This window comes from Botrytis sinoallii (assembly GCF_014898435.1).
Source record: "Botrytis sinoallii strain Bc 23 chromosome Unknown BSIN_002, whole genome shotgun sequence".
Taxonomy (NCBI): domain Eukaryota; kingdom Fungi; phylum Ascomycota; class Leotiomycetes; order Helotiales; family Sclerotiniaceae; genus Botrytis; species Botrytis sinoallii.
In genome coordinates, this window is record NW_024066029.1 from 1,045,798 (window position 1) to 1,057,367 (window position 11,570).

An 11,570-nucleotide genomic window follows, 5' to 3' on the forward strand; every position below is an offset into this window, starting at 1 on the left:
TTATCCACTATCCACTATCCACTATCCGCTATCCTCGCCCCCTCCAAATCAATTCTCCACACCCCTCGATTCCCACAAAACAATCAAAAAGAACTGCCTATGCATGCATCATCATCATCGTTATCATCATCGAAGAAGACCACCGATCACGGCACGTATAACCACGATATCGATGACCAATGCATCTGAAGCCCCTTCCCATTTCTCCCCGATCCAGGTGCAAATTCCTCGCATCTGAAATTTCTGCACACTACCACTACCACTACCAGTACCACAATCATCCATTCCACAAACCGATAAAAACAAGAAGAAAAAAATACACACAGAAGCAAAGCAATACACCGCCGCACCCCCCTACTCCACAATCACCACAACCGAACCTCCTCCCCTTCCATTCCATTGCATTCCCAACCCCGTTCCTCGCCTCACAAACCAGAACACAAGCACAAACCCATAAAACTAAAGACTCAATCTCAATCTTAAACCCAAGCCCAAACACCTACCAATATGCAGGGTATGATATGCAGCATTTTCCCATGTCCTGAATCATTACAAAAATAAAAAAGCTGGGAATTGCCTATACTCCTAACGAATGCAAACGAGTAAACAAGCGAGTAAAAGCTTGAATCAAAAATCCCGAGCCCTTTCTTTCCTTTCCTCATCCCATCCATTCTGATAGAAAGAAAGAACGAACGAAAAAAAACTTCGACCGGGTATACGATAATGAATATAATTTAGTTATTGTGATCCCAACAACTGCTAGGTGTAATCTCTCGGCCACAGACCGATAAGTTAGTATAATGAGGAAGAGCATCGCGAAATCAATAGCTCAAATTCGCCTCATCCTCATCATACGCATCCTCCAAATCAATCTGTCTTTGCTCATCATTCCAATCCCTCGTCTTGATACCCATCTTCGCCCTAACATCTCTCTGAATAGCCAAGAAATACTTCCTCAAACTTTTCAATCCCCTAAGGAATCCCAGATCCGGTTGATCAGGATGCCGAGGTGGACAATTTCTTCCTGGTGCTAAACAATCTTCTCTGATTGCACAATTTGCGAAATCTGCCATCTTGAGATCGATTTCCCTTCTTCTGCTTAAGGGTTCAAATGCATTACTATCAGACTCTTCCTCTTCGTGCGTTTCGCCATCATAGAACAAAAGCAAGCTGGCAGCGTAGAAACGGTATCCTGGTAAGCTCCTGATCAAAACCTCAAGTGTAGAAAGCTTATGAATGAGAGTCGGAATGTGTCGTAAAATACTTCCATCGTCGACGCCATCATACAAGAACCGAGTAAGAGCCTTTTGAAAGTCCGGTCCGGCTTTGAGATCTCTTCCGAAATACTTATCATGGAAAACGTACCCCTGAGTCTTCACATCCCAAACTTGCAGACCACAAACTCTGACACCTAGATCGTGAGATGTTGTCGCCTCACACTTCGTGCGTTGGGATTGTTGTTTCTTCTCCACTGCATCGATACCATATTGACGAGTTCCCATCTTGAGATCCATAATACAAGGTTTCTTCATGCCAGCCGTCAAATCCTCCAAGAGTAAGAAATATTGAATTCGTTGACCTTGCGTCTGGGCTTCCTTGGGATTGACAGGTCGAGGAGGGATTATAAGAGCGCTCGGTGTTATCTTTGGGGTGACTGGATGTTTGATCATAGTATTAGAATCAACTGGCGTCAATTTAGGAATCTCGTTGACATTCCCAAGCTTAGGTGTCGGCTCTTCCTTCACAGATGATGTCACCTTTTGTGCGTCAGCCGGTTCGGGATCCATAGCAAAAACGTCTTCCTCATCGCCTTTGTAGCCAGCATCATCTGCCTCTTCAAAATACTTGAGATTTCCTCGATCATCAGCTACTTCCGTAGGCCTACGGCGAAGTCCACCACTGGAGAAACGTCTCTTTGGCCGTTTAGGAGAATCTTGACGTCCTGCAATCTCAGGTTCAGGAGCACTAGTGCCAGCCATATGATCGAATTCATCATCATCTTCTCCATTTTCGACATGGCCGTGTCCGTTCACCTTGGAATCATTGGTCGATACAGGCGGGGCAGGCGTAACAGGTGTCATTGGCGAGAGTCCAGTCTTTTGTTCAGCCGCAGATTTGATAGCTCTTGTGCGCATTGAGTCCTTAGGTTGTTGGCCATCGACCATCTTAGTTGATTGAACTTTCAAGCTGGATTCCGAATTGGCATTCCGTAGCGAGGCACCGTTTCGAATTGCTCGGTTTTGTGTTCCTAGCTTCTTATGTCGATGAATGGGGATTGGTTGCTGTAAAAATGCTTCTCCAAAAACTTTGTTTCGAAGTTCCTTGTTGATCGTGGTTGCGCCCCAGCTGACTGCATGCTTGTCTGATAATTTTGGACGAAACGTGAAATCGCCGCTGGGCGGTGGTTGACTTTGACTTTGACCTTTTTGCTGGTGAGATTCCTTGGTACTAGGGGCCTCGACGGGGTCAATTAGATGAGGATGGGGTTGTAGAAAGCTTTTTGGTATAATGTGTCTATTGTCGGCAAAATTGACAGTTGCTATAGGAATAGAAGATGTTTTTAGTGACTGGCTGATCATTCTTGTTGGCTCTGGGGTCTTGATAGAGTTTGCCTGCCCATTCGTGCCGGTCGAGGTAGCAGCATCGTCTTTTGTTAGTTGTCCGTCAGTACCATTGGATTCGGCCGTGGCATCTTTGTCATCCTTGGGTGGTACTTTTGGTCGCACATGCTTCTTCTCCAAAGTCACATTCAAAACACCAATATATCTAAAGATCAATCAAAATAAGTACATTAGTTCAGGTTGAAAATGGTGCCTGAGGAAGGGCTTGGTATGTTGTCTTGATGAAGACTCAGCTTCGATGCCAGAAGCGGGGATGAGTCAATGAAATACACACGTACCTTGGAAGAAATTTCATAAGCTGCGGATGTTTCTGCTCGCATATCTCGTAAAACTTGTTTTCACCATTATTTAATTCCTTGCAAACGGCACGGTTTGAAAATCTCCACATGGTAGTGTGACCACCGACTTGATGCTTGTACGGAATTAATTCAACAGAGCCTTTTGATTTTCTAGCTTCGTCTTGGTCTTCGCTGACATGTATCTTGGGTGTCGGCACCATGAAGCTACGACGACGCCTTGAAGATGTAGGTGTTGCCTCAGGATCATCAGTTAAGCTTGATTCTTCATATGCCGTGGATTCTCCTTCATCGTACGAGTCATGATTTGGGTCATAAGTATCTGTAGGAGTGATATAGCCATTGCTTTCTGCTGCTGGCTCATGCTGCTTAGGAAGACGTGGCGATGGTAGTGGTCGTGATTTACCTTCTTGACTTTCATAAGTTTTATCTACTTCACAAGATGGGACTCGATGTTCTTCAAGCCACTGTTGTGGGTCTGAATCTTCTGATTGGACTTGATCATTACCCCCAGCCCTTGCGACAAGGTCTGCTCTGTCTCGCGGGCCCTCTCCCCTCCGTTCAGATGTACCATGAGGGGTCTTGTGAGGAACGAATAACGCCGATGAAATCTTCTCCTCGCCGGATTCATCACCGTCATCACGACTCTTAGTCTTCATTAGTTTAGTGCCATCCTCACTGTCTTCTCGATCTAACTGAGGTTTGCCTAGTGAGTTCTCCTCGCCCGAATCCGACTTCGACTTCTCAGATTCTGGAGCAGGTATGCTTCCTGAGAAGGAAGATCCTTTCGCATTACCGGGTGTTAAATTGTGATGCTTGCGTATATCCGCCAGTAGCTGCGAAGGCATTCGTCTTACTTTGTCTGGACGCAGAGTTTCGATACTGTGAGATGGATCAAAGTAATCAGTTTCGGTAGCTAGTCCCTCGGTGGGATTGGGAGTGGATTCGTAACCTTTGCTGTGGGCGGATGACTTGGTAGGCGACTTCGGATCTGGAAAAGGTGACAACGGCTCACTTGCAATGCCTCTTGTATCTATTGTCCCACCTTCTGGTATGCTACTGATCCTAGCAGAAGAATTTGCATCTTTTGGATGAGCTCTGTTCTTGTTTTCGCGCTTCTTTGTCTTATCCTCTGGCAGACCTTCTCTAAAAAATCTCAAGCTGTGACTTGCTTTTCGACTGCGGTTGTTGTGCTCGACTCCCGATAGCGCTTCCGCAATAGCCTTTTCGACTGAACCACCTTGATCGTCATCCCCTTGTTCGCAGATGGACCAGGCCTTCTCCACAGGTGGACTTGCCCTGGCATCTCTCCATGATCGATAGCTAGCTCGAACTCCATCTACAGGGGGGTTATCTGAAAGTGACCGAGCTGGTTCTTGCATGGGTGTTGATGGTCGTGTTATTATGGCAGTATCACCTGGGTTGGTAGAGAAAGACCCTTTTGGTAAATCCTGGACTCTCTTCTCTTTTGCTGTTCGCTCCAGAGAGGTCCCTCTTCCTTTGGCGTTTGAAGTTCTGAAGGAGTCCCGGTGACCGGAGAGAGCATGATTGACTTGATCCATATCGAAGATCAATCCTGTGGAGACGAAGGGCGTCGCCCCGGCACTGACGGGTCTGTTAGACATGAAGCCGTTTGGATTGAAGGTAATCGAAGCTGTAGCAATGACCGCGTCGTTCAAGTCCTCTGCCAAATTCCTAGCTCTCTCATTCTGGTATTGATGGTTCGAGGAAGAAGGGCGTGGCTGTCTTATGCTGGAAAGTGTATGTCGAGGTGTGCGAGGAGTCGGATCGATATTGGTTGCCGCAGATTCTTGAAGATTTAAGGATAGAGCTTGAGTTAACAAAGAGGATTGATTTGCACTTGATGAAGTTGGTGGCGCGTTGGCCCTTCCTTGTGCTTCATTTTGATCGCCATGCTGAGAGATCTGTTGACCTTGCTCAGTACTCACCGGAGGGGTGTGTGCGGCATTTCTGGAGTCAGTAGGGGAGTTTGACATGAGGCGCACATTTATCGAATCCAGTGACAGTGTGAGAAAATGATTCGCAGGTATTGAACCTTCTCTTTTTTTTTTTTTTGGTCAATGGCTGGATTGAGTCTGGGAAGAATGAATTGAAAGCCAAGGATCAATCAGGCAAGGATTTACGATGAGGGAAAATGTATGTTTGATAGAAGAATAAATTCTCTAGGAAACAACAATAGAGATCTCTTGAAGCTAGTAAAAACACGTGGAATTTCTCTTCTTGATATAGAAAATAGGAAATTCTATGGAATTGGATGAATTGGATGGAATTTCAGTGTTTTGTACTTTCTTCTTCTTCTCCTTCTTTCTTTTTTTCGATTTTCCCTCTTGTGTTTCTTTGATAAGATTAAGAAACAACAACAACGACTGATTTTCCTCTTGTCTTGTTCTTTCCCGATTAATTGATAGATTGTTGGATGAGCTTGATATGTTATCTGTGTAGTGTAGTGTGTGTGATGTAGTGAAGCAGTGAAGCAGTGTTGTTGTTGTTGTTGGGATTGGGATTGGTGTTGATCAATCAATTGGGAGAAAGAGGAATGGAATGGAGTGGAATGAATAGTAAGAGTAAGGTACAGGTACAGGAACGGGTACGGGTACGGGATGGGATGGGATGGGTTGGGTTGAAAGTTACTAATAAGTTACTAGGTAGGGAGTAGTAATAGAATTTAGAAGAGGCAAGAGACGTTAAAAAAGTGGGCAAGAAGTGGTCACACAGAGAAATAGAGAGGACAAGACAGGACAGGAACAAGAAGAACAAGAAGAACAACAAGAACAAGTAAAGTCAAAGTTTGGATTCAAAACCAGAGTGAGTCCTTGGTACCTGGATACTGGTGGTACAACCAAGCAGAATCAAATGTTTATCACTCTTCTAAAGAAATGAAACTCTTGAAACACCACCAACCCGTGGAGTTCGAGGGACCACCAGACACAGGACGAAAAAGCATATCACGTTCAGCTGGGCACGAATCCAAGAAACGTAATTTGGGCTGCAAGAGCATCCATGACGAATGAGGGAGAGTTGAATACCTAGTAATACCTAGTAAGTGACAGCGGGATCAAGAGCAAGAGTGAATACGTGAGTAATGCCATAAACATCCATGTGCATATTTCCTGGCATCATTTCCCTGCGTCGATATTGCTATCCGTATTGGTATTGGGACGATCGAATTACCTCTTGCCTATGTAGGTAGGTAGGTGGAAGGGCATAGGGCTGTCATACACATACATAACACATAACACACAACCTTCCACCCATACCACGTAGGATGACGGGAGACGGTAAGGATCGATGACCTGCAAATGCGACAAGTGATAGAATTCCATGGCCATTGATCAGCCTTGAGCCAGCTCCCCAGGTAGTATCATATGAGAATTCTAGAAACTACCTATTGCTCCAACCTTGTGGATATGAACTTTCCTTCTTACATAGCACACGGGACTTTATCAATAACGCGGGTCCCAATTAGATTAAAGAACATCCATTCCTTCTCCAGCAAAACCCATTCTCCACTTCCACTCCATTCTATCTATCGTCATGCTTCTCTCGGGCTTTCTGCATCATCCTTATCAATCATCAATGCCAAGTAACGATGGTACTAGGCAATCGAAATGGAGATTGAAAGCGTGGCTTACTAGGTAGGTACCTAGCTACTAGCTAACTTATCAGAATCCAGATAAGCATCGCATCTCCCCAAATCCCCCATCCCCAATCCCAACCTCTTATCCAATCTATCACACCGACGATACCTCCCTAGCAAAACCCCAAATGGAGATACCGGTACTCCCGATAACCCAGAAATCTACATGATTATTCCATTATCCCTACCAGTACCTCGAATTTAGCCATTCTCCATTCTCCATTTACCTACACTCTACGACACCTACACGCTACAAAACCCCAAAACCCCAAACCCCATCTACATCTCACCACCCACTCACTCACCCACCCCCTCACCCCAACCATCAGATTCACACCAGATTTACCCCTTCCTACTATCTATCGTAAATCTATTCCTGTACCTATCCCCAACACACCGCACCGCACCGCACAACTCTATCTACATCCCCAATCCAATCCAATCCAATCCAATCCAAATCCAATCCAATCCAATCCAATCCAATCCAATCCAATCCAATCCAATCCAATCCAATCCAATCCAATCCAATCCAATCCAATCCAATCCAAATCCAATCCAATAACCATCCCCCCTCACAAAACGTGGGAATCATCGCCAACTTAAATCTTCCAGATCCCTCCAGCTTGCGACCACAAAAATTCCACATTCCCTCCACGACAACATCAACATGCATTCCATTGGCCCCAGTAATTGGCCCCAGTAATTGGCCCAAGCAATTGGCTCAAGTAATCGAAGCGGTCAAAGTTTCAAACAGTGCGAATAATGAATACTGGTAAGTAATTGACTTCCAAGCTTTGCGGGGAAAGGAAAGAAATCGGATTTCCTGCCGGTGCCTCGAATTATGGTGACAAATCAACACGACCTACTGGTGTACCTAACCTAACCTACCAATCCAAGTAAATGCAAACCCATAAAATCACATTCCAAACATCGAATCACAAAAGACGTTATGTAATTATTTACTACAACTAACTAGAACTATGACTATAACTTCATCATAAGATCATTTGTCCTTGTCCAGGCTATGTAGGTAAGCAAGGGTATTCTATCCATCTCGCATCCCATCCGTTTCATCCGGTATTCCATCCATCCATCCATCCATCCATCTATAACACCAAAACCCAAACAATTTTACACATCAACTCGACATCACGCATAATAATCCCTTTCGCTACAAGACCCTACCTATCATGTCCAAATCTTCTCAACAGAAAACACACCGCGTGAATGTAAACCACTATCCCGTTTCGGTGTTGCCAATTCAAAATCCGTGCTAGCTTTATTCATCTCTCCCTCTACCGACCAACCCCCTCCTAAGAAATCTTCCGCTTCATTCAGAAAGTCTCCCAATATGTGGTCTCCCAATTTAGCATTACTAGAAGTTTCATTCAGAGCTGTGTGTGTAGATAAACAAGAATTTGAAACTTGGCTTCCCAAATCACCTTCATCTACATCCTCAAAAGTGGTATAACTTTGACTCCTTGCTTTCCGGCTTCGTGAAGGACTTAATGTGAGACGACGTTCTCGCTCTCGTGAAGAGTGGCGATCAGCTGAGATGAAGGCCTCTGCCATTGCATCAACTGCTGGGCTACTGGCAATCAGGTTGGTCGCACCCGAAAGGGTGCTCTTGTACTTTACAATCGGAGAAGGGCGCTGAGTGGCGCTGTTAAATTTCGGTGTACAATCACCAACAGATTTTCTACGAATTGCGGAGAAGTGATTTTGGAAGCTGTCAATATTTGTGATGTTGTCGTCAAACTCAGCTCTTTTACTTCCGAGATCCCCGGGGCGATATGAGCTCTCCGGAGACGGTGACCGGCGTTGACGCTGCGAGCTACGTTCAGATTGAGATGGATCTTCTTCATCCAATATTCCGAATGATACTCGCTTGCGTTTCGTACTCTTTTTCTTGGAGCCATTTACCCATGGATTTAGTGTAGCGGCTTCTACGAGAAGCTGCGTGTTTGATGGCCGCTGGTCGATTTCTGTTGTATCTAGTTCTTCTGGTGGAGGACTTGGTGTCATGAGATCGCGGAAAGGTCGAATAATATCATTATCTGGCGTGACTGGGCGCTCTTCTCTCTGCCAACCAGAATTTGGAAACTCGTCATCAATCTGTGGTTCGACAATTTCAGTAGTTGCAAGTAATTGAGGTGCAATTATCAGTCCCGCTTCAACTGGTGCCCAGGGACTCTGTGGGCTGTCATTTTGAACAATCATTTGATCTTCAGACTGTAGACTGGAGACAGGAGCTTTGATGGGCCCACTATCTTCGGTAGGAATAGCTACAATGTCTTCCCTAACAGCTAGAGATTCGGAAAGATCCTGGTTGCTAGCTGGTGAGAGGACTTCTTCTCCGCTAGGTATCAAAGGCGCAAATTGGTCCGACATAGTGCTTTTAGAATTTTGGTTAATGCTCCTGGGTTTTTGAGATGATGTGAGGTTGTTTGTTCGTGCGGGTGATGATGACGTTGATGTTTGGCCGCTAGAAGGAACCGAATTTAGGGCGTCATCGGCATCGGCCTCCGCCCGCATAACTTCCTGCACCTCTTCCAGCATATCCTGAGCCACACCTTGCATATCTCCTTCATCCTGAATTTTTTCAGAAGCGGCTATTGTATCAATATTAGAGTCTTGGTTAGCTTGCAGTTCGGTAACCTCCTTAATTTGTTCGCTCTCAAGCGCAATATTAATTGCCGAAGCGACTCCTTCTGCCTTGGCTTCTTTATTGTCATCCAATCTCTGGACACGTTCCGAGTTGTTATCTTCAAGATTTTCCTCCCGGGTCATTTCGGTGGCTTGTGAGTTAAGTGTAGTTGCGATGACATGAGGAGATTGCTGATTGTCCTTCAAATTTTGTGTCGGATCGGGGGCTTGTGAAGATTCACGGATATTCACTATTGACTTGGCGGGACTGGTAATATACGATTGTGTGCTAGACCCATCGAGATTTTTGTAAGGTGTTGGTACATCGATTTGGCTGGAAATTTTGGAGAGAGTCGGTAAATGGGGCGATGATGAGACAGGGCGTGTAGATCGTGCAGGAGAGGGATTTCCAAGGCGCGATGATTGTAGACTACTTTTATACTCGTAGTCCCCAAACACGGGAGCCTCTGTATGCTCAAGAGGAACTGGCCGTCTCAGAAAGTTTGAACTTTGATAGATCTGCGTGATGTCCATTGAAGCGGATGATTTTAGAGCATGATTAAAATCATCTTGTGTTGTAACCCAGCTATCATCAATATCTTCGTGTTGTGGACGATATTCTCCTCTAATTGTTTTATCAGAATGCATTGTCGATGGAGTAAATCCAACTTCTTCTTGGGTAGTAAGCCAGCTTTCATCGGCCTGAGAAGTTCTGCGAGATGAACCTTTCGATCTTGAAGATTTTATCCGCTTTGCTGGAGACACCGAGGTCGCTTCCGCCTTCTCGGTTGAGTGCAGAACCAAGGGGGTCGAGAGCATTGCATCGCTCTGAGGGTTCGGGTTGGACCTAATTTCTTCAGATAATGACATTTCGCTACCTTTTCCTCTAACGGTTATGGGCTGTCTTGGGACCTCTGGGGAAGCAGTCTTGCGTTTAGACTTCTTTCGAAACTGAAATTGCTCCAAGTTGACAGAAGAGGGTGCAACATCAGTGACAAAACTGATATTTCCAGGAGTTTCCTGATTTTCATGAGATACCGCACCAATTCTCGAATGTGAGGGGAGTCGCGGAGAAGCGTCGGATTTTGTTGGCGAAGGCTGCCGGGTGCAAGCTTCTTTGCTATCTGGGCTTTCAGATGGTAGAGGAGAGCTGAGCCCAGGTGAGTTCTCGTACATAAGAGCAGATTTGCTACAGGATTCCAAGATGGAAGAGCTGCGCAGTTGCTGTCCTTGTTGTCCAATATTAGTGTGAAATGATACTTCTGTATCAAATGCGTCGTTGCTTGGTTGTTGTAAAGATGCATAGCTCTCCGGGGTAGCTAGCCTTTGTTGTTTGGCCTCTAGAGAAAGAACGGATTGCGGATGAATTGTATACTGAGTCCGCTTCTGAGCAACAGTTGTAGTGCCTGTGACCTTTTGTTGGAGTCTCTCACTGTCTACATGAGGTAATGGAGTCGGTGATGAAACTGCCGGGTCTTCCCAGCGAGCTCGTTTCGAAACATGGGAACCTTTCAACCAAGCTACCTCCACAGGTCTCTTGACAGCAGTCCATGTTTCCGACCGTCTACCATAATCATCTTTATTTGAAATCGAGCTCCCCGTGGTTGGTGCATGTTCAAAGCCCCTTAGTTGCCCAGATGTAGGAATTGATGATTTTGGAACCTGTGGTAATGATGGTCTGATTATTCGCTTGCCTTCAACTATCCTACCTCCTTTTTCCATAGTTATATCTTCGTGTATGGTCTCCTCCACCAGCGTTCTATTTGGGCCATCCGAGGACTCACTTCCCATCTCCATATAGTCATTTATTTCCGTTTCTTTCGCTTGTCGTTTAGCATCTCGTCGACACCATGCAAGTGCTTCTGTGGGACTCATATCCTTTCTACCATGTTCCTTAGCTCTTCGCATAACATCCTCCTTTCTAAATAGCATATCTTTTGAGCCAGGTTTCCACCAGTCCCCCTCTCGATGTCTCCAAGGATTTACCCAATCGTCGAGAGGCCCCCTGAGTTGCGCAGATTGTATAATTGGCAGTTGTCCACGGTCCACCCTTTCTGCACATTGTTCGTATTGCTGTCTTTTTTTGATTATTGCTCTTGGATTCGCCTCGGAATCAGAACCCTCACAAATAAGGTCTTCTGGCTTGCATGCTGGTGTAAAGTAAAATGGCTCGTCATCGTCATCGGAGGTGAGCGAGGACCTGCTCATGTGGAGAGACATTCCTGCAAATAGTCCATATGCTACATTCCAATAGTTGGGTTGTGTCTCAAAGTGTGAATGTGATCACAGAAAGTAATCAGTTATCGCATTTTGAAGTGGCTGACCAGGCAACTCTTTTCGTGTTTGCGT

At 45.4% G+C, this 11,570-nt stretch overlaps 2 protein-coding genes across 2 annotated transcripts; both read right to left on the reverse strand.

Moving 5' to 3' along the window:
• Positions 1-821: 821 nt before the first annotated feature.
• Positions 822-4,914, reverse strand: EAF02_001479 (uncharacterized protein; the record flags this gene model as incomplete). Its single annotated transcript, XM_038897527.1, has 2 exons — positions 822-2,766; positions 2,900-4,914. 2 exons carry the CDS (start codon positions 4,912-4,914, stop codon positions 822-824), a joined length of 3,960 nt encoding a protein of 1,319 aa, XP_038762502.1.
• Positions 4,915-7,763: 2,849 nt separating this feature from the next.
• On the reverse strand, positions 7,764-11,441 carry EAF02_001480 (uncharacterized protein; the record flags this gene model as incomplete). The annotated part of the gene is made up of 1 exon (XM_038897528.1): positions 7,764-11,441. One exon carries the CDS (start codon positions 11,439-11,441, stop codon positions 7,764-7,766), a length of 3,678 nt encoding a protein of 1,225 aa, XP_038762503.1.
• Between the last annotated feature and the right edge of the window lie 129 nt (positions 11,442-11,570).